Consider the following 22,854-nt stretch of genomic DNA (forward strand, 5'->3'; position numbering starts at 1 on the left):
ATCCCTCTCCCTTCCTCTCTGTGAAAAACCAATAAAATACATTTTAAAAATAAAAAAAAAAAGGAAGAAATGTGGCCCTAGCTGGGTTGGCTCAGTGGATAGAGTGTCAGACTGTGGACTGAAGGGTCCCAGGTTCGACTCCCCTCAAGGGCACATGCCCAGGTTGCAGGCTCAATCCCAGGAGGGGGCGTGCAGGAGGCAGCCGATCAATGATTCTCTCTCATCATTGATGTTTCTCTCTCTCTCTCTCCCCCTCTCTCTTCCTCTCTGAAATCAATAAAAATATATATTTAAGAAGAAAAAAGAAATGTGGCCCTTACATACAGTGGAGTATTAGCCATAAAAAAGGGAGTCCTGGCACCTGCTACGTGATTGGACCTCAGAAGCTGTGCTAAGTGAAACAGGCCAGACACAAAAGGGCAAATGTTACATGATTCCACTTACATGAAATATTGAGAACAGACAAGTTACAGAGACACGATAGATTAGAGGTTAGCGGGTACTGGGGGAGAGGGGGCTGGGGAGTTACCATTTAATGGGTAAAGAATTTCTGTTTGGGGCCATGGAAGTTTTGGAAATGGTGATGGTTACACAACATGATCCTCAATGCCACTGAATTGTACATTTAAAATGGTTTAAATGGCAAATTCTATGTTATGCATATTTTACCACAATAAAAAAGTTCCCATTTTTAAAAAACTTTATTTAGAAATACAGGGAGTGGCTAGTTTGCTGACCCCCAATCTAGAGTTTTCTACAACACGGTGGTGACTCATGACTCATGACTTAGCAGCTCAGCGCTCTAGACGAGAGGTGGTGCGTCCATCCCACGGCTCTGCGGCCTGTGGCGGCGAGGGCACTCCTCAGGGTGTGTGTGGATACACATGGGAACATGGAGGAAGGTGCCTGCGATGGGGTTGTGTGCCCTTGGAAAGCCTCCACACTGTGTCCTGTGCCCCGTGCTGGGGACCGTCTGAGAGGCCGTCTGCATGCCCGGCCTCGCTCTCGGTCTCGCCGCTCTGCTCTCTGACCAGGAGTCTCCCCCGCGGGCCCGACGTCCTTCCCGGAAAGGGGCAGCGAGAGGCCGGCCGGCGCAGGGCTGGAGGATGGCCGCCACCGCCCTCAGGCACCGTTCCATCCAGAAGAATAAACATCCTCGCAGGAACAGACACGAGACACGAAGCCCTACGTCCTGAGTGGGTGTCCAGCAACCTGTGTGCCAGCGGCTCCTGAGCCCCTAGTGGAAATAAATCATGGTTTCTAAGTGACTCCCCATGTGCGGGGGTTACTTCTCCGCAGAAGGTGAATGAACTGCGAAGTGCTACTTCCTGCAGGGCGTTTCCCCCAAATGTACAGGGGCCATGAGGCTAAAAATGCAGACACGCACCATGTCTGCAGAAATCATAAAAAAAGATCAAATGTAGTATTTTCTTTCAACATGACAACCGCTTTGAGATTTTCCATTCAAGCAGACTGAACACAGCCTCCGGCGCTCGCCAATTACTCCTGACAAATACCATCTGGGCCTGAGTGATGCTGGAAGGGAAATAGAACAGTGGGAGGTAGAAAGCAGAACATGATAAAAGGCATTCTTCTCGGTCTGCTGGGAACCCCTGTGAGCCGTCCTCTCGGGAGCGCCGCACTCTGCAAGCCGGACCATGTGACCTGAGTTCTCAGGTGACTTGTTTGACAGTAATGGGATGGGAAGACAAAACTCAGTGTTCCTGTCCCTTAAAAGGCAGTCGGCTCTTTATTCCCCTCACAAAGAAAACACGCAATAAAGAAAGGAAGGGCACGGGGGCTGCTCCGTCATTCTGCACAAATCTGAACTAATGGGCGCCAACAATGACGTGAAATCACCCCCAGACCCCAGACTGCCGGCAGCCCCGCCGGCTCCATCCACCTGCGAGCCTGCAGCACGTCAGAGCCGGCTGCGGGGACCGAAGCACAGGACAAAACAGGCACAGCCAGCGCAGAGGGCACTGCCCGGTCCTCCCCACGCCCCAGCCCCCCGCGTGTCCTCCTCCGCTAGGCCTTCCTGTCCCAGAACCCCAGGCAGCCAGAAATGGGCCGGGAGAAGTCCGTCCCACCACATGCTCTGGCCCAAACCGTGGCCACAGCATCCCTGCAGCAAACATCCTCGCCACATAACTAGTTACCTTTTACCATTAAAAAGGTAAAATCACGATATATAAAAGAGGGACATAGACACTGGGGGGTAGGGGAGGCCAGGGGATTGTCAAGGGCTGGGGGAAAAAGGAGACATTTGTAATACTTTAAGCAATAAAAAAAAAAGAAAAGAAATAAAATAAAATAATAAATAAATAAACAAATAAATAAATAAAAAAAGAGGGACATTTGGAAGGGCATAATGAAACGTGAAAAGGTGAAAAACAAAATTCAAAAGTTTCCTGTGAGATGCAGACTATGTCACTACATTTAAACTGTAGTCATGGCAACACCGCACAAACAGCAGACTCTGTTCTGTGGACGGCGCCGAAGCACTTTCTCCTTCCGTGGGAGCCGTGGGCCTGCCTCTGCCCTCGGGGGCCTGGCCTTGCTTTCTCCTCCCCGTGTCCTCTTGCAGGATGAGAACACAACTCCTGGGGGAGTCATGGTCATCGGGGAGAAGTGCCAACGATGCTAAGGGCTGGCTGAGAGCTACACGTGACCTAACCTAAAACAGGAGCGACTGTGAGAACCTCATCCATGGAGAAATGAAGCAAAACAAGAAAAGCAAATCGCCACCAGTTATTTTTATTTTTACGGCACCTGACTGCTTCGTCAATAGAGAAATAAAGCCAAACAACAAACCTGCCAGCCAGTCATTCTCTCTCTCTTACGGCAGAAATGCCTCACAGCCCATTAGTTATGAGGCAGAAATGTCTGCGCGGAAATGTCTGCTGCAAAGGTGTCTACGCAGAGATGCTTCGGTGCAAGCCCCTGGCCCCATCCGCGCTCGGCCCGGGCTCTGATGTCTGCGGCAGAGACTTCGCCCCCTGGCCCGAGCCGGGCTTTCCCCATCCATCGAGAGAACGGTGCCCGGCGAGGAGGACTCCATGCATGGATGGCACAGCCTGGCACCGAGCTGGCCCCGCACCCACGCGGGCCCTGGAGATGCTGGAGAGCTGGCCTGAGGCAGCGTTTCTGACGTCCGTCACTGCGCAGACTCGGACGCGTCAGGCCCAGGGTGTGAGTCTCCTTTCTAACAGGCGAGCTCCCGGGGCGCGGGCGCTGCTGGCTGCAGACCACCGTGGGGAGCAGGTTGTAGGTGAGCTCCGGGGGCTCCTGCCACTACAGATTATAAAGGAAGAAGATGGGCTACCATGGCCCTGCCAGGACGCTGCTCCTGCTCCCGAATGGAGACAGAATCCTTCCTCTCACAGTTTCTGTCGAGCCCACGTGAGCCATGGCTCCCAGCCTCACCTGCACATTAAACCACATCAGAAACAGCGCCTGGCCCCCACCTGACCTCCTCAGCAAGATCGCTTCCAGACAAACAGCCGCCACCGTCAGGCAACTCCAATCAGACCGACGGCCACGTGTGGGTCTCTCTCCGCGTCCAGTTCCAGGGGAACCTTCAAACCTGCAGCAGGGGCCTCGCCAGGCCCTGCAGGCGCTCTGCATGGAATGCCGCCCGCTCGAGGCGGGGCCGGGATGTGCATCCACGGAGAGGTGGTGCAGAGGGTCCAAGGACCTGCAAGGTGAGCGAGTCTCCACCTGAGGACAGACAACGGGGCCCTGGGACGGCCCAGCAGACCCAAGAGATCATTTCAAACGAGTGATGTGCGGGGCCACCTCACGCCTGTCACCAGCCGGTTGGGATCGGAGCCTATCAGTCAACATGGATGCTGGAGTCCAAGGACACCGAGCACACTCCACTCGACCTTGAGGCTCTGTCCTCACGTCAAACGCACGCCTTTAAGGACGGACGGCCAGCCCGTCAGAGGAAGGCTCCTTCCCGGCTCCAGACACACCTGGCAGAAGCCATCACAGGAGCAGACCCCCTTCTGGGTGGGGGCTCAGTTTACACCCTTGGAAGTGAGCCTTCCTGTTTGCCTGGCCAGGACCTGTCTGCCTGCTCTCGAAGACATGGAACTAAAACCTGCTCCCTGCGATGAGGCATTCTCTTCTGCTCAAGAAAAAGTGCCACATACTGACATTTCCTATGGCTGTCGTAGGCTGACAGGCAGTCCTGCATCTTATCACCTGCCCCCCCACCCTCACCTCTGAGCCCCACACCTGGCCAGGCCCCTTCGCCCTGAACTGCTGTGTAGCTGCCTGTTCTCACCCAAGGAGGCCAAGGCCCCCAGGAGAGCAGGGACACCAGCGTTCTGTCCCAGGAGCACAGTCGCTTTGCTTTGTCCAGATCCCAACTGCCTGCTTTTGAGGAGCCAGCCTTCCGGCTCGGCGGTCCTCTCGCGCCACCCAGTGGACGAAGAGGGAAGCGTCTCCAGCTCACTGCTGAGCCCGACTCAGCTCTGCTCCTCAGACACCTGGACGGGGCGAGTGGGGCTTGTTCTCACAGGAGGCCGAGACGTGCACCGAGTGCTGAGCACCGTGTGTTCTGCCGCTCACGTGGCACTGACCGGCTGAGCCGAGGACTCGTGCACTTGAGCTTGGGATTAACCTGTACGCAGCATGGGCTGCTGCATTTAAAGATGACGGGCGGCGACTGGTAGTACTCCCTCTCCTGCCTCCCACAACCCCGGTCGCTGTGGCCCTTGGAGACCCGGAATGTTCAGCTGGGAGAAGTGGAAGCAGCTCGTCCTGCACCCAGAGGCTCCGGAAGGGAACACCGCATCGTGTTGTGCTTCGACAATGTCCAGTGTTTCTAAGCAGCAGCTCTTGGCTTCTGTGGAATGATTTCTGCTCTGACACCCGCCCCCTTGTCCTGAATGTTAACAGGCGTAAAAACGCTGTGAACAGTATAAATCCAGAGCCAAGATCTAAAAAGGATTCAGGGTAAAACGAACCTTAGTGTACAGTGTTTCAGGCGTCACACCCCGCAGAGGGGGCGACACCCAGCAGGGGAGGCCATCGGAGGCACGTGGGTGAGTCTCGAACAGCGGCCTGCAAACCGCTCAGGGTCTCGGCAGATGCCCGGAGGATCTTCAGCTCTTCTGTCCACAACGTTTCCACCAAAGTGAGCTGGTGTATCAACGCCATTTCTTTATCTTTCATGTGAGAAACCTGGAAGTTATTTTTAAACTTTTTAATATAATAAAACATACATAACATTTACCATTTTGAGCACTTTTAAATGTACAAACAGTGGTATTTAGAATTTCCACAATGTTATGTAATCATCACCAGACACTGTCCCCATTAAACACAACCTCCCCAGCCCTGGCATCCTCCACGGTCGGTCTCTATGCCCCTGCCTGTCCCAGATCCTCCCAGAGGGGGAGCCGCGCAGTTTGTCTTCTGCATTCGGGTTTATTCCACTTAGCACAATGTTGCCTTCAAAGTTCATTAAAATATTTTATCAAAAATGGGTGTTGAATTTTGTCAAATGCTTTTTCTGCATCAATTGATATGACTATGTGGTTTTTTTCCTTTGCCTTCAAAGTTCATTAAAATATTTTAAATCCCAGTTATGTTTTTATTCAAATGAGGTGTTCTTTATTTTTATTTTTTTATTGATTTCAGAGAGGAAGAGAGAGGGGGAGAGAGATAGAAACATCAATGATGAGAGAGAATCACTGACTGGCTGCCTCCTACACGCCCCACACTGGGGATCAAGCCCACAACCCAGGCATGTGCCCTGACCAGAATCGAACCCAGGACCCTTGAGTTCACAGGCCAACACTCTATCCACTGAGCAAAACCGACTAGAGCAGCTATTTTCTCATTTAATTAAAATAGTTACTAGCCCTGACCGGTTTGGCTCAGTGGATAGAGCGTCGGCCTGCGGGCTGAAGGGTCCCAGGTTCGATTCCAGTCAAGGGCATGTACCTTGGTTGCGGGCACATCCCCAGTAGGAGGTGTGCAGGAGGCAGCTGATCGATGTTTCTCTCTCATCAATGTTTCTAACTCTCTATCCCTCTCCCTTCCTCTCTGTAAAAATCAATAAAATATATTTTAAAAAATAAATAAATAAAATAAAATAAAATAGTTACTAAATAAAAATAAAAGGAAAAGAGTACTTAAAAATCTATTACCAAGAATTCATGCGATAATTTTACCTATTAAAAGGTGCAGACAGAATGTTAACAGTCAAAAAACAGATTACATCAATGTTCATGCATTTAACGCAGCAGTTCTCATCCTGTGGGTCAAGACCCCTTTGGGGGTCGAACGACCCTTTCACAGGGGTCACATTAAGCAACACTCAAAGAAGGTGTACCATCCCTATCCAACATGCCCAAAACAAGTCACTTCTTAATCAAAACACTTCTTTAAGAAAAAGATGCAAGCCCTAGCAGGTTTGGCTCAGCAGAGAGAGCATTAGCCTGCGGACAGAAGGGTCCCAGGTTCAATTCCAGTCAAGGGCACATGCCTGGGGTGCGGGCTTGGTCCAACGAGCAGGAGGCAGCCAGTCAATGATTCCCTCTCATCATTGATGTTTCTACCTCTCTCTTCCTCTCCCTTCCTCTCTGAAATCAATAAAAAAAATACATTAAAAAGAGATGCAAAATTATAGAAACATACCTTTTGAAGCATAGCACTAGCCTCCTCTGTGAAATAACGGCATATTTTCTGGGCGATGTCCAAACTCATCTTCTCATTTGTATCTGAAATTCTCTCCCCAAGAAGGACTTTTTTCCAGCGAGGACTAGAACCAAAATGTTTAATAAGATCATTTCAGCAGGGTCTCAAAAAGTAAAGACGACTTTTACACCTAAACAACACACACAGCCCTCTCCTGTTTCCAGAAGCATCACGAAGCCCGTCCCACAGTGGATTCCTCTCATAAACCCCCAACAGGGACTCCCCACGCTCCCGCCCATGCTCCTCCTGTGCTGAAACGGACGAGGTTCACAAGAAGGCACGGCGAGAACAGGAAGCGAGCCTGGCACTCATTACCGCGCGACCCTGGGTCGTGCGCAGTGGGCCGGCAGGTAGGATACATGTCTGAGGGTAGGCAAGAGGGAGCAAGAGCAGCCCGGCTGGCGTGGCTCAGTGGGTGAGCGTCGACCCATGAACCAAGGAGGTCACGGTTCGATTCCCAGTCAGGGCACATGCCGGGGGTAGTGGGCTTGATCCCCAGTGAGGGGCGTGCGGGAGTCCGGGAGGCAGCAGATTGGTGAGTCTCTCTCATCGCTTATGCTTCTGTCTCTCTCCCTCCCCTCCTCTCTCTGAAATCAGTAAGAACATTTATTTTTAAAGAGGGAGCCACAGCAGGATCCTGAGCCGAAGGTGGCAGCGCCTGGAAGAAGCACTAATGGGAGGAGGGTGGAGGAACAGATGCTGGGCGTACAGAATCTGCAGAGGAAGTGGCTTGGACGGCGAAAGGCACGGTGACTGGGCCTGCGGCAACATCCGAGTGCAAGTAAACAGAAGGCGCTTAGAAATGCAGAACCAGCCCTGACCAGTTTGGCTCAATGGATAGAGCGTTGACCTGCGAACTGAAGGGTCCCAGGTTCGATTCCGGTCAAGGGCATGTACCTTGGTTGCGGGCACATCCCCAGTAGGAGGTGTGCAGGAGGCAGCTGATCGATGTTTCTCTCTCATCGATGTTTCTAACTCTCTATCCTTCTCCCTTCCTCTCGGTAAAAAATCAATAAAATAAATTTTAAAAAAAGAAATGCAGAACCAAAACATCAGAGGCCCCACTGAGCCAGCACCACCACTTCTGGGCGCTGAGCTATCTCACAGAACCCTCCCAACCACTCAGGGATGCTTCACCCTTCAGGAAGTCCTCCCTGCACGCGGCTTCTCTGCTCTGGCTCTGACCAGACCAGCACCGGCTGCAGGAGCTCCGGGCCAGGCAGCACAGCACACACCACGGGAGCCCTCGGTCCTTTCCGGCGGGTGGGGGGGACCAAAAGCCTGACCAGGACCCATGTTACACCAGGGGCTCCCCTGCCTCCTCCCCCATGAAAACGCCCAGGCCTCTCCCTGGATCTGCTCCTAGGGCAGAACAGGGGAGGGGGGGGCAGGAGCTCTGTTGGCTCCGGGAAAACCACCCACTCAGACTCCCCTCTGGGCAGTGCCTGTGCCCACACTTCTGAACAAGGAGCTGCAGGTTCCAGGGGGAACCTCTGAGGAGAGACTAGAAGTTCTCCAAACCACACGCGCTGACTGTGATGCTCAAACAGAACCCGGAAAACTAAGGAGAGAAACACCCAGCCGGCGGGTGAGTGGCATCAAGAGCACGCAGCCCGCCCACGATGGCATCCCAGAGCTACAGCCTGACCGCCCACGTGCACTCACAACTCTCCAGCCTCCAGACACAGCAGCTTCAGGGCCGTGAGCAGCCTCCAGGACGGCCCGTCCCATCCGAACGTCAGGTTTCTGCGAGGGGGGACAGGACAAGCTGTCACTAGTACTTCGGGACCAGGGCTAAAGCAGTTTCTCTAAAGCGGCCACTAAACGTTATGGAGCCTGCGGTCTTGGTCAGAAAGACAAAAGGAAAGTAAGTCTTCAAATACCTAATGATAAAGCCTGAGTAACAGGAAAATCTCTCATGTTAAAAAAAAAAAATGCAAGCCATTTTCCAATGCACTTGGGTCAGAAGCTGAAGCTGGAGGAGGTCCAGCGGCAGTCACGGCGTCACAGGGAGACGGAGCTGACGCCTCTGGGTGGTCTGGGGGTTAAACTAGCGGCAGCACCACAGCGCGACCGGCCTGGGACGGAGCTGGGTCACTCACAACTGCACTTCATCACCGAAGGGAGAGCCCTGACCCTCTTCTCCCCTTGGGTGTGAAGTCACCAGCCACCCCCCTCCCCAGAGCCCACGCCGTGGTCAGGGAGGGCCAGCCTGGCCTCCACCAGCCGATGCCACCCACCGTACCCCATTCAGAGACCAACGCAACCTGGGCCACAACCAACTCATCCAGGCTCCCTTCTGGCACCATGATTTCCTGTCCAAGCTGGCCTCTACGTCCCTGAAAAGCTTTCTGGGGAAGTATCTTACACTCCCGTGTGCCCACGACACCAAGCACCGCTCACTGCAGAGTAAGTGCTCGATAAACACCTACCTGCCAGCTGGTGAGAGTCAGAAGGTGTCTCATCCCTACAGAACCCTAACCTCCATTTTCTCATCACAATTTCCCGATGGAACAATTTTGAGAGAGAGGAACACTTACTCTATAAAATCATGATCCTTTAAAATGGAAATCTTTTTGTTCATCTGCTTATCTGTTGATGGAAGATATTTAACAAGCACATCTACATAAAAAAAATCAGACTGAGATTTAGGATGTAATTCAGACAAAAGTATAAACCTTTCCTTCTCAGCTTACTTTCCTTCCCATTGCAATCAAGCCATATGGAAATAGTTTTACCTCATTCATACAAAAAAGAGGTCTATTCGTCAAGGCCCACGCAATGAGATCGTCATCAGCTCCAGAAAAGCCACAACAACTCCACGAGGCAGGGACCAAACACCCGCAACCCAGCTCACGCTCCCACTCGGCACACGAGCCAACAAGCCCAGTCCCGACGACCGCCCCCAGCAGGCCTGCTCGGAAGCCCACCTCCGCAGGCGGGCTCTGCACCAACACGAGGCGCGGAGTTTCTAAACGCAGATTCACAACTGTCTGCACAACTGTGACTACAACCTGAGCAACTGAAAGTGAGGATACAAACAGTGGCTAAGCCACTTGGGCAGCAGAGTCATGAGGGACTTCTGTATTTTTAAATTTTCTCTTCGTGTTTGTCTTTATTTTTAAATGCAATAATCACTAATACATAAATGTTGATCACAAGTCAGCATTTCATGGTCATCATGTTAAAGTTATTCTGATAATACGAGGCTAATCTCAAAGCCCCTTTTCTGAGACACCAGCAAGGCCCGCTTTTGCGTTTCTCTTTTATTTCATAAAGAACAGCATTATTCTGCCCGTAGGATGGAGTAGCAGCACCTCGACCACGTTTCTATTTCCGCTAGAACTTGTATTAAAACCACCTCAATTATACACACGGTGACTGTGCTGCTCCTCACGCCTGGAGACAGTCCCTGCCGCCTCAGAAGGGACCAGGCTTCCATGTACTGTTTCCCACTATGTTGGGAATATTCACAGCATAAGTTTTTTTAAATATATTTTTATTGATTTCAGAGAGGAAGGGAGGGAGAGAGAGAGAAACATCAATGATGAGAGAGACTCACTGATCAGCTGCCTCCTGCACGCCCCCACTGGGGATGGAGCCCGCAACCCAGGCATGTTCCCTAACCGGAAATTGAACGGTGACCTCCTGGTTCATATAGGTCGGTCAACGCTCAACCACTGAGCCACGCCAGCTGGGCCACAGCATAAATTTACTAGCTAAATCCTGATCTTAGAAAGAGTAACACCAAGGATGAGGGCTACTTAATGGCCACAAAAGAGCGTAACCCAGGACTTCATCACGCACCGCGCCCCGGAACAAGGACTGCCATACGTCTCTCCGTGGTAAGCAGTGCTTCACACACAGCAGTGCTGAATGTTTATATGTGTGGCTTTCTAATCCTGTTCCATCTTTAGTAACAGTGAAACGTCTCAGTACAGAGATCTCCATTTCTTTCCATCTATTAAATATGCATTTCCTTAGCACGCTTCCTGGTCCTCCATTCCTGTCTCGGCTCCTCTCATCCTCAATGTCGGTCAAAGCTTCGTTGTTTTTACTTCATTATCGCAATTACATGGTCAGCCAGAGTGAGGCGAGCCAGAGCCCTACCTCGGAGAAAATAAACAACATACATTTTAAGGATTGCTGCCCAGCCGGCATGGCTCAGTGGTTGAGTGTCAACCTATGAACCAGGAGGTCACAGTTCAATTCCCTGTCAGGGCACATGCCTGGGTTTCGGGCTCGATCCCCACTGGGGGGCGTGCAGGAGGCAGCCAATCAGTGACTCTCTCTCATCACTGATGTTTCTATCTCTCTCCCTCTCCCTTCCTCTCTGATATCAATAAAAATATTTAGAAGGAAAAAAAAGGATTGCCATTTTTATTAAAACTTAAAAGAACCTCACCCCCAGATGGGGAAGTGTATACCATCTTAGAGCCCGCAACCCAGGCATGTTCCCTAACCGGAAATTGAACGGTGACCTCCTGGTTCATATAGGTCGGTCAACGCTCAACCACTGAGCCACGCCAGCTGGGCCACAGCATAAATTTACTAGCTAAATCCTGATCTTAGAAAGAGTAACACCAAGGATGAGGGCTACTTAATGGCCACAAAAGAGCGTAACCCAGGACTTCATCACGCACCGCGCCCCGGAACAAGGACTGCCATACGTCTCTCCGTGGTAAGCAGTGCTTCACACACAGCAGTGCTGAATGTTTATATGTGTGGCTTTCTAATCCTGTTCCATCTTTAGTAACAGTGAAACGTCTCAGTACAGAGATCTCCATTTCTTTCCATCTATTAAATATGCATTTCCTTAGCACGCTTCCTGGTCCTCCATTCCTGTCTCGGCTCCTCTCATCCTCAATGTCGGTCAAAGCTTCGTTGTTTTTACGGTCCTCCATTCCTGTCTGACCGAACACAATAAACTCTTCTCCGCTCTTCTCATCCTCAATGTCGGTCAAAGCTTCGTTGTTTTTACTTCATTATCGCAATTACATGGTCAGCCAGAGTGAGGCGAGCCAGAGCCCTACCTCGGAGAAAATAAACAACATACATTTTAAGGATTGCTGCCCAGCCGGCATGGCTCAGTGGTTGAGTGTCAACCTATGAACCAGGAGGTCACAGTTCAATTCCCTGTCAGGGCACATGCCTGGGTTTCGGGCTCGATCCCCACTGGGGGGCGTGCAGGAGGCAGCCAATCAGTGACTCTCTCTCATCACTGATGTTTCTATCTCTCTCCCTCTCCCTTCCTCTCTGATATCAATAAAAATATTTAGAAGGAAAAAAAAGGATTGCCATTTTTATTAAAACTTAAAAGAACCTCACCCCCAGATGGGGAAGTGTATACCATCTTAGTGATAGGAACCGAAGTTCATCCGACCTTGTGAGACGGGGACACACGCGTGGGGGTTCCCGCAGGGAACAAACCCGTACTCCAGCAGCAGCCGCCGGCTGTCGTGGGGGCCGTAGCAGATGAACACCTCCTCGTGCCGTCTGCAGCCCGAGCCCGTCCTGATTTCATAACAGCGGGTTTCCTCATTAAATGCTGCTTTCACCTAGAAAGGAAAATCGTTAGTTTTTTAAAGCAAAACCCAAAACTAAAACGACTAAGTTATTATGTTTATTTAAGCCCGATGCCCCTTTGAAACACTCATCGCTGAATGTAACCGCACGTGGGATCGATGAAGGTTCCCAGGGCAGCCCCTAGTTCGCCTCCATTCGCCCCACTGGCGAGGGAGGCCCACCCCTGGGCCCTGGGGATGGCAAACACTTGACAATGGATAACACCTGACAATGGATATGTCACACAGACAGCCCGGGGAGGGAGGAGGGGGAGGAGGGAGGAGGGAGGAGGGGGGCGGACAGGCGGCCGGCCCCCAGGCTGTACTCGTCCGCGGGCAGCCACCAGCAGGGGCCACAGGAAGCAGGCTTTGTAGTAACAAGAGGTCACTGGTTCCCCGGGGAAGATGTGAGTTACTTGTTGGAATAACTTCCAGGGCTGGCGGGGAGGTGAACCTGTTAGGGTGAGGACCAGGTGGGGGGCAGCTAGTCTGGCTGACAGAGCAACCAGCCGGGAAGCCTTCCGCACCAGGCCGGGGACTACGCGGTGCGAGCAGAGGAGCTGCCCGCCAGGCCTCTGGGGCCCCGTGAGCCCAAAGGTGTCGAGGTTCACGCGGAATTTCAGGTCTTACAATAAGGCCTTTGAGCATGACACTGGCTGACACTGTCGTATGGATTTTGTGACGGTTTTGTGAGCTGATGGGTAGAGAGGAAAAGAACAAGAAGACCTACCTGCTCCCCACAGAAAGGAGTGGGTGCAGGCACTGAGGCCCCTTCCTTAGCAGCAAGCCCAGCGAGCCCCAGGAGGCGAGGAGGAGGAGCAGGCTGAAATTCCCACCTGGCAGCATCAACAATAGATTAAGGCCATGGTTTGGAGTCTCATGCCAAAAGCCAGCTGCAACGCAGACCCGGCCAGCAACTTCTTCCATAGAGGGCCAGAGAGGAAATGTTCAGCCCACCAGGGCCCTGAGCCACATGCCCCCGGCTGAAGGCGGTACCCACACTCAACTGTAAAATCACTGGTCCTGGGGGCGTAAATGCATTAACAGCCCAGTAAAATAAAGCCACCCCAATGGGGCAGAGTCCCTGTGTCCAGCATCCTATTGTACTACGGCCCCACTCATTTCATCAACATCAACCAGACACCCTTCCAGGCTTGGCCCCCCCACTCAGTGTTGTCAGAAACGCATCCTCCTAAGGAAGTGACAAGCACACAGGCAAGGAGTGTCCTGGCCTGGGAGGCATGGCAGGGCCTCCTCATGCTCCCTCCCAATGGCAGTGGGCGAACCAGGTGGCTAACCGGGTGGCACAGGTCTTCCCCAGGCGGCCGGGTGTGAAGAGGACAGCGAGCAGGGGTCCCAGCCAGTGTGCCTGCAAGTTGACCCTGGGAGGGTTGGCTGTGGGTGAGCTGATTACAGACACCTCTGCCCTCAGGCAGGCCCTTCCCCAGCAGGCCCTGCACTCGGGTGGCACGGGTCTTCCCCAGGCAGCCGGGTGTGAAGAGGACAGCGAGCTGGGGTCCCAGCCAGTGTGCCTGCAAGTGGACCCTGGGAGGGTTGGCTGTGGGTGAGCTGATTACAGACACCTCTGCCCTCAGGCAGGCCCTTCCCCAGCAGGCCCTGCAGACAGAACCGTCTCCTTCCTGTGCCACAGGGGAGAGGGCAGAGGGCAAGGGATCTGACTCTCCCACAGCAAGGTTCTCCAATGACTTCCGGACTCCTTTCCCCACTCCATAAAGTTTTGTTTGCTTGTTTTGTGTGTTTTTTTAATAAAGGTTTATTGAAGGCCTACTACATGCCAGGCCCTGCGCTGAGCACTGGGATTACAAAGAGGAACAAAGCAAAGTCCCGTCCTCTAAGACTGCAGAGCTCAGAGAGGGGGGCAGTACATTAACCAGAGATCACAGCAAAGATCAAAGCGGACAGCAATGCCCCCAAGTATAAAAGGGGTCGGGACAGAAACGCAAACCAGACTCCTGGGCCAGTTCTGGAAGGAGGAAGACCGTGCACCACAGGTGGGCCAGGTGGGCGAGGGAGGGGAGGCTGCGGGTTAAGACCTGCGGCGGGGAAGCGGGGGTAATAGCACTGGGCTCTGCGGGCCTGGAGGGACATGGGGTCGGGAGCAGACAGGAGACCCCTGGCGGCAGGCAGTCACCTAGAGCCGGCACACCTTCCCTGGGGGCCCACTCCCTATTCTAGGACACAGGTTCTAAAGTCGCTGTCCTCCCTGTGGAAACAGAACGGGTGTCCCCTTGGCAGCCTCTCACCTGGACGGCCGGGCTGTGGTTCAGCAGATCCAGGTACGGGGCGAGCGCACAGGTGTCTGGCTCCGCGGACAGGCCCTGCCTCCGGCCCCGCTTCATGTACACGGCTCTGGTGTTGACCGTGCACCAGGCCCACAGGAAGGCCCTGTAGCTGAAGACGCTCGCCGCAGCCTCAGAGAGCAGAGGCTGCAGGGAGGAGAAGAAGCCTCGGGAGGAAGTGAACAGCTCGCGCACACGCGCCCTCTGCTCTCTGGCCTTCGCTTCCAAAGGTCTGGGAAGAAGAGCCACCACTTCCGGCTCCAAACACACAGGGCAGGTGTAGGCCTTCGGTAAAACCTCCAGGTAGGGCTTCCAGGGGGACTGGTCCCCAGCATGCTTTTCTGCAACTAGAAAGGTGCACAGAGCCAGCAGAGGAGACGGGGGAGGCTGCCACCTTTTCAAATTAAAAGCCAGAGTAAAGAAGTTACTCTTATTGGAAGATACAGACACTCTAGTGCAGCGGTTCTCAACCTGTGGGTCGCGACCCCTTTGGGGGTCCAACGACCCTTTCACAGGGGTCGCCTAAGACCTTCCTGTGTATCAGATATTTACGTGACGATTCATAACAGTAGCAACATTACAGTTATGAAGTAGCAACGAAAATAATTTTATGGTTGGGTCACAACATGAGGAACTGTATTGAAAGGGCCAGAAGGTTGAGAACCACTGCTCTAGTGGTTAGTTCTGCTCCCAGAGGGGCGGGGCAGTCAGCACTTGCCCAGCTTATTTCATGGCCCGTGGGAGGGTCTTCCTTCCTCAAAGCTTCCTCTCCAGAGAGCACCCAACACAAGTGCTCTGAGCAGGTCACGCCACACAAGAGCTGACTCACCACCCGAGTCCCAGCTTTGTTCGCAAGATTCCTTTCTGCAAATGCCCTCTCTGCTTCCAACTTGGTTGTCCAGCTTTAAGCTTTCGCTGGCAGTCCACTGGTTTCACTGGGATAACTAGAGCACTTGGTGGGGGAAACCAATGGAAAGAACCTAGTACATCCACTGGTACATGCAGGCATTTCTATTTTAATCCTAAATTACCATCGCTATTGCAAATTATACATTGCAGTATTTTTATCTGTTCACAGTAAAAAATCTCATGCTGCATGAATGTATTAAGGAAAGTTTACATTAATCCTTCAACGTCTAGATTCCTATATTACCATACATTCTACTCAAAATTTCAGAACGATATGGAAAACATTAATACTAAGAGCATCCTTGCCTCCACTCACACCAATAAAGATATATCAGTCCTCTTACGAAAGCAAGTGGGGCCCAGCCAGTGCGGCTCAGTGGTTGAGTGTCGATCTATGAACCAAGACGTAGGTTCAATTCCAGGCAGGACACATGCCCCGGTTGCAGGCTCAATCCCCAGTAGGGGGCGTGCTGAAGGCAGCGGATTGATGACTCATCACTGATGTTTCTATCTACCTCTCCCTCTCCCTTCCTCTCTGAAATCAATAAAAATACATTAACTTTTTAAAAAGCTAGGGGGGGGGGACACATTCAGAATTTACCCCGGGTTAAGACACAATTCAATCTTTCAAACCTCATAATTTAGAAGCCCTTCTGCTGAGGCTCTCACGCACTGTCCTCAGACAGGGCCCCGAACAGAGGCCCAGGATAACATGAGCTGGAAATTAGTTCTCCCCTTCAAGGCTGGCCCCCTCTCTCCTATGCTAAATAAGACTAACTCTTTCCTAATGTCAACAGCTCTTCAGAGTTGAAAGAAAATTCAAGCAAGTACAATGAGGGTAAAAATAAAAGAAATTGACATCTGTCACGCTCCACTACGATGGAGAACAAGCTACTGTGAGCAAGGCGCTCAGCCCTGACTTCATTATCCCATTTCATCTGCAGTTTCTGGGATAGATCAGGACTCAAACCCACCTCCCAGTTTGCCATGAATTAAAACAAACTTCACAGACCAGAGTAGCCCTGTTGCACCATTGCAGGTATCGGCTATGCAAGGGGCTGGGTCCTCCTGAACTCTGCCTCAGGTGACATACCTGCCGATGGTACAGACTTTAAGGAGAAGCGGTGCCCAGGTAGCATGTGTGCGGTCACTTACTTAGCAATGTACGCCCCTAAGTAGCTCCTAATCACTGTGTCCGTGGTGAGCAGGCAACTCTCAGGCAACGAAATAATCACCTGTCCCTCCTTCCCGAAAAAGAAAGCAGAGTTTAGAATGCCCGTGCTTTGGGAAGGGTCTGTGAGTACACGTCTTTTCAAGTCCTCGGTTTCATCTACTAAGAACCCAGAAGAACCCAACCACAGAGACCACCACCGACTAACTGCCAAGCCTGAGTCAGCGGATGTAGGCAAGGCCGCTCCAGCGCAGGTACTATGACCACAACAGGAATTAAAGGTCAATTATGTGACTGTCAACCTTTCACCAGAAAGGAAAGTGGAAACACTGACAACTCAAATCAAATTGTTCCTTCACTTTCTTAGGCCAGGAAATTGTGCTACCTTCAGGAAACAGACAGAACCCCACACACTCACACACAAAAACCCATCTGGTGCAACCCCATGTATCCAGCGGCTGTCCTAGAAATGGCCCACCCTCCCTCTAGCCTGTGTCCACTAGCTAAAGCAAGGGCAGCCCACCAGCACAAGGGGCTCGTCTTAGCACCTGCAGAAGTACAGCTCTTCACACAGAGACGGAACCAGAGAAAGGAAAATTAAGATGCAAGTAACGGACCCCAGAAACAAGTAAGTCGCCAACAAGCCAGGCGTAAGGTCCTGCTGTCGTTGTAACTGGCATCTCAGTTACGAATTTCAGCCCAAAATCAGCTGGGTGCCACTGCCAGTTGCCTCATCTGTAAATCGAGATTAGACTAGATCACCACTATCACCTCTTCCTGCCCCGACATCCATGACTTTATGGTTTTTAAAAAATCCACCCGGTGGCTCAGTTGGTTAGAGAATCGTCCTGTACAACAAAAGGTTGCGGCTCGATTCCCGGTCAGGGTACATACCTAGGTTTCAGGCTTGATCTCCACTCAGGGCGGGTAAGGGAGACAACCTACCAATGTTTCTCTCTCATGTGGATCTCTCTCTCTCTCTCTCTCTCTCTCTCTCTCTCTCTCTAATCAATAAAAACATATTCTCAGGTGAGGATTTTTTTTTAAGCCACTTGATAAAATGGTCTATATGGTCCTTGGGGTAAATCTCTTCATCATCAAAACTCATCAAACTGAACACTTAAAAGCTGGGCAGCCCAGCCAGTGTGGCTCCATGGTTGAGCATCGACCTATGAACTACTAGGAGGTCAAGGTTTGATTCCTGGTCAGGGCACATGCCCAGGTTGCAGGCTCAAACCCCAGTAGGGGTGTGCAGGAGGCAGCCGATCCATGTTTCTCTCTCATCCATGCCATGTTTCTCTCTCATCAATGTTTCTATCTTTCTCCCTCTCCCTTCCTCTCTCTTTAAAATAAATAAAAACCTATTTAAAAAAATAACCTACAGTCACTGCTATATGCATGAGAGGTATATGTCTCCTCTCCAAATGCTGCTACAGAATGAGGTCAATTACACCTCTGTTCAAAAAACAAAAACATTACACAGCAATGTACATGTACTTAATGCTAATAAGCTGCACAGTTAAAGTGGTTAAGATGGTAAGTTTTATTTTATACTAGTATATATTTTGCCACAACTAAAAATTATAAAGTAATTTAAAAATTAAAACAGCATAATAGAATTACAACACTAAAGGTTACCATTCTTTACGCTAAACATACTAGTATGTACAAGGCTGGGTTTATATAAATTAAATTAAGAAATTAAAATAATTTTAAATAAAAATAAATTAAGGAATTAACTGGTAGCTTTACAGAAAACTGTATTCTGTCCTTTAAATGGCATAAATGGACCTCGGAGATCAGATCACCATGCCATTCACCTCCTTGTTTTCCAGGGGAGGAGACGGAAGCCCACAGGGTCCGGAGCCTTGTCCCTCCGGTGCCACAGCAGGCTGGCGCCTGGGACAGGCCCCGAGGCCTCCTCCCTCTGCTCGCTCGGTTCTACCTCCTCTGCTATGCAGTCTCTCAGATGAGAGCGGCTCCCTCCCGTGCACGGTTAGCACATGATCTGGTTTATAAAATCCGCTGTGGCAGTCTGCTGGCTGCCTCCCCAACAGCCTCTCTCCTCCTCACCACCCCCACCCCCCGAAGGGCACTACGGACAGGTGTCGCCTCCCGCCGCTGGGGCTGCGCACCTGGTCGCTGGCCACGGAGAGGAGGCTGGTTCGTGGGTCCCCTTTCCTGGACGGGAGAAGCTGCCCTTGCTCACCCCTTGCTGGGTCCTGCTGCTCCAGCCCCAGGAGCTACACGCTGGACCTGAGGGTGGCAGCTCCCTCTAAGGACGTGGGTAGAGAGCGGCTAAGTCCTGGGCCTCTGACGGCCACGGGACGCCACACCAGCCAGGTCACCTACCCAGGCGTGTTCATGTGACAGCACAATAAGCTGCTCTGTGCAAGCCCTGCACCTTGGGTTTGTCTCCGGTATGCGGCAAGCAACTCTGACTGGCAGAGTTCTACTGAAACTTATCTGTAAGTAAAACATGCCTGTATGCTGAGCATATTTTTAATCCACTTGGTTTAACCCACAAAAACAAAGCAACAACATCTGCACTGGGTCTCAAGGACAAGAGAGATGCTCACCTGCAGGGACGTTTTGCTCATCAGCCCTCTCCCGGTATCTAGGAACGCAAAGACAGGAAAGGGTGAATCTACTGCAGCTTCCAGGCCTCAGAGACACTCTGAATAGAAGATGTGAATGAACTTCAAAGCCGGGTGTCTTGTACCCTGAGTCCCGGAGGATCAAGAAGCTGCTCTGGAAAATGTAAATGTGCTGACCTCCCCTTGGGTTTGTAATCCTCGAAGGGCAAAGTGAGCTTCAGAATCAAGACCTACAGACCAGGCACCTTCTACAGATCTGCTTCCGGGTCTCTCAGGAACCCTTCAGCTGACCTCCTCCGCTGGGGTCTCCTTTAGAATTGTATGATAATTTAAGCGGAAATGTATCTCCAACCAGATACAGGGGTAGGCAGAAGTAGGCTTACAGTTGAAATACAAATAAGTAATACAATAATTAATGCATTACAAGAATAAACTCTGTGTTTTGAGTACTCACAACTGTAAACCGACTTCCATCCACCCCTGTATATGAACAGAACTTGGCATACGGGATAAACCTGGAAGATGCTTTACCGGTATTTCTACAACATAGTGTTCAAGTTCAGAAAACAGAGCCCAGCAAGCTACACTTACTAAGGCGAGGCGGGAAGTGGCCACCAGGACCGTATGAAAGTAAAGCTTATTACAGACTAAGTTCCAGGAACGTCTGCGCTTCTGCTGATGGACAATAACACTAAGACTCGGGTCACTGGCCATATAACCTGTCTACACTGCTGGAAAGGAACATCAGATTGGTCACAGGCCATATAACCTGTCTACACAGCTGGAAAGGAACATCAGATTGGTGGCTGGCCATATAACCTGTCTACACGGCTGGAAAGGAACATCAGATTGGTGGCTGGCCATATTTGTCTACACTGCTGGAAAGGAACATCAGATTGGTGGCTCGCCTCCGAGAGGGTGCAAGATTTTATAACCGCAATTTTTATGGATTATCCTTATTCCTGCCTTCGCCTTATTTTTCTATTCTCATCCCCCTTTTGTAATTTTGAATTTTATTTCACCATTTCGGCATTTCTTCCCACAAGCCACTTCATTTGCTTCTAGAACAAGGTAAAGCATGTTAATCCAACTTCCCAAATATTACAGCTACAGCCTGGCCAGCATGGCTCAGTGGTTGGGCGTCGACCTATGAACCAGGAGGTCAGGGTTTGATTCCTGGTCAGGGCACATGCCTGGGTTGTGGGCTCAACCCCCAGGGTGGGGCATGAAGGCGGCAGTCGATCAATGATTCTTTCTTATCACTGATGTTTCTCTCTATCTCTCCTTCTCCCTTCCTCTCTGAAATCAATAAAAATATATTTTTTAAAAGAGAATTTACAGCTACAAGGCAGGAAGCCTGACATAATAGGAGATACGCTCCCCAAGATAATACAGCAAGGTTCACCCCTGCTTTCCTGTCACCTGTGCCCATGTCTCCTGTGACAAAGGTCATGAGAACTGAAAGCCAGACTCACCTGGAAAGCAAGCAGGTATTAAATTTGTATCTTCAAACTTCCTAGCTTTCAACCACTTCTTAAGCGCTATAAATTCAGGCTTGTAGCTCTCATTCACTAATCAATGGAGGAAAAAATGGTGATTAAGATCACTATAAAATCAGACTACCATTTAAAAAGAAAACCTCTGATGAATTGTCTCAGTGTTATTACAAAAAGAAATGAATTTTAAAATGTACAAATAATGTAAACTAAAAAGAAAAAACATATGATCGTCTCAAAGAGGCAGGAGAAGCAACTGGTAAAATTGACCGTTATCAATGTGGTGCCTCCCAGTTGGCCAGGCACTTTCACATGCAGCCTGTCTTCAAACTGGGTTACAGTGAACTCAAAATGAGGAGTTTATAACCAAACATTGATACCTTGCAGGTAATTAGAGGACAGGAGAGAGGGCAGGGCTAGAAACAGAAACCTGGGAGTCATCCCCAGAAAAGACACAGTTGAAGGAATGAGAAATATGTTTATATTCCCACAAGGGTTAAAAAGAATACAATGGCACAATTACAAAGAGAATTATTTAAGAAATATTCTCTGTGAACATTGCCCATGTGCCCTTGAGAAAAGCTATATGCACCTGTTAATATCAAGCAACAAGATTCTTTTTATATCACTGGCACCAAAACAAGTAAACACTGTACCTCCCCTTGATGGAGAACTTCTGCAGAGTTTCCGTCTTCTGATCCGGCTTGTTCTTCCTCTACCCTTCTTCATACTACAACTGCAGTTTCTGTTTAGGTGCCCAGTCGAAAATAAAAAGCACTTCCTTTGCTTTTTCTCCCAATGTATGATAATCACTGTTCTTGGTACCTTTAAAGATTTAAATAGACAAACATATTATTTGGTAAACCACTTCTCTAAAGTGTTTTTAGTTATAGAACTTTTATACTGAGAGCTAAATCATGATCCCTTGTGCAGTAATGGAATGCACATTTTACTGGTCCCTCTAAAACAGTTTCTTTTTTTTTTGAAATATATTTTATTGATTTTTTACAGGGAGAAAGGGAGAGGGATAGAGAGTTAGGAACATCTATGAGAGAGAAACATCGATCAGCTGCCTCCTGCACACCTCCTACTGGGGATGTGCCCGCAACCAAGGTACATGCCCTTGACTGGAATCGAAACTGGGACCTTTCAGTCCGCAGGCCAGCGCTCAATCCACTGAGCCAAACCAGTTAGGGCAACAGTTCCTTTAAAAAAATAAATAAATGTGTGTATATAAATTTATACAGTAGTCACCTACAGGAGGCAACTGATAGATGTTCCTCTTTCACATCAATGTTTCTCTCTCCCTTCCTCTCTAAAAATTTTTTTTAGAAAGCCCAGCTGGTGTGGCTCAGTGGTTGAGCGTGGACCAATGCACCCAGGAGACCTCGGTTTGATTCCTGGGCAGGGCACATACCGGATTGCAGGCTGATCCCCAGTAGGGAATGTGCAGGAGGCAGCTGATCTATGTTCTTTCTCATCAATGTTTTTCTCAATTCCTCTCCATCTCTGAAATCAATTTTTTTTAATATTTAAAATAAAAATATCCTCAGGTGAGAATTTAAAAAACAGCAGGATTCAGATAATGAAATATTATGTAGCCACCAACAGGGAAAAAAAATATATGCTAAGGTGTAAAAATGTCCAAGGGGAAAAAAAACAAAGTTTCAGAACATTTCAAACGCAATGACCCCTTTTTTTAAAATATATTTTTATTGATTTCAGAGAGGAAGGGAGAGGGATCGAGACAGAAACATCAATGACCCCTTTTAGGTTTGATTTATAAACATTACGTATGTTTATAAAACCACGAGATTTAAGGAAAGATAGCCAATTATGCGCAAGGGGAGGCGGCGCTTACTGTGACTTTTATATGCTCCTACAGTGACTTACACGTGCATGAATGCCGAGGTGACGGTACCCTGGGAGAGCTGGGATTTTATGTGCGCACTTTGACCAACACCTGCTTTTAAATCTACCACCGACACCGGGCAGACGTGGGTAACAAGATAGGAGACCAGGCACCGTTACCACCCGCCTCGGCCCTGGAAGGCTCCCTGCTTCACCCACCGAAGGGTGGCGAGCCGGGTCCCTGGGCGGGTG

The 22,854-nt window shown here is 50.3% G+C and overlaps 1 protein-coding gene across 11 annotated transcripts; it reads right to left on the bottom strand.

Moving 5' to 3' along the window:
- Positions 1 to 682: 682 nt before the first annotated feature.
- On the bottom strand, positions 683 to 21,577 carry SETD4 (SET domain containing 4). Of its 11 annotated transcripts, none has more exons than XM_014535624.1 (11): positions 21,408 to 21,577; positions 20,731 to 20,826; positions 19,238 to 19,275; positions 16,643 to 16,731; positions 14,543 to 14,972; positions 12,098 to 12,272; positions 9,255 to 9,336; positions 8,380 to 8,460; positions 6,655 to 6,778; positions 4,977 to 5,193; positions 683 to 1,236 (listed from the first exon to the last, which is right to left on the bottom strand). In XM_014535624.1, exons 1-10 carry the CDS (start codon positions 21,478 to 21,480, stop codon positions 4,993 to 4,995), a joined length of 1,389 nt encoding a protein of 462 aa, XP_014391110.1. In that variant the 5' UTR covers positions 21,481 to 21,577; the 3' UTR covers positions 683 to 1,236; positions 4,977 to 4,992. The 11 variants fall into 11 exon arrangements, with proteins under 11 accessions (XP_014391110.1, XP_014391111.1, XP_014391109.1 ...); XM_014535625.1 differs by lacking the exon at positions 683 to 1,236 and adding an exon at positions 1,522 to 1,536; XM_014535623.1 differs by lacking the exon at positions 683 to 1,236 and adding an exon at positions 2,739 to 3,741.
- Positions 21,578 to 22,854: the final 1,277 nt, after the last annotated feature.

Source organism: Myotis brandtii, unplaced genomic scaffold (genome assembly GCF_000412655.1).
Source record: "Myotis brandtii unplaced genomic scaffold, ASM41265v1 scaffold147, whole genome shotgun sequence".
Taxonomy (NCBI): Eukaryota; Metazoa; Chordata; class Mammalia; order Chiroptera; family Vespertilionidae; genus Myotis; species Myotis brandtii.

What these genes read in the sequence shown, in the direction of transcription:
- SETD4 (XM_014535624.1), bottom strand. Translation starts at nt 21,480, where the DNA reads ATGAAGAAGGGTAGAGGAAGAACAAGCCGGATCAGAAGACGGAAACTC. An exon ending in TTAGGGGCGTACATTGCTAA is followed by an intron (nt 14,973 to 16,642) that starts GTAAGTGACCGC and finishes TAATTTGAAAAG; the next exon opens with GTGGCAGCCTCCCCCGTCTC. An exon ending in TGTCTGGAGGCTGGAGAGTT is followed by an intron (nt 6,779 to 8,379) that starts GTGAGTGCACGT and finishes TTTTGGTTCTAG; the next exon opens with TCCTCGCTGGAAAAAAGTCC.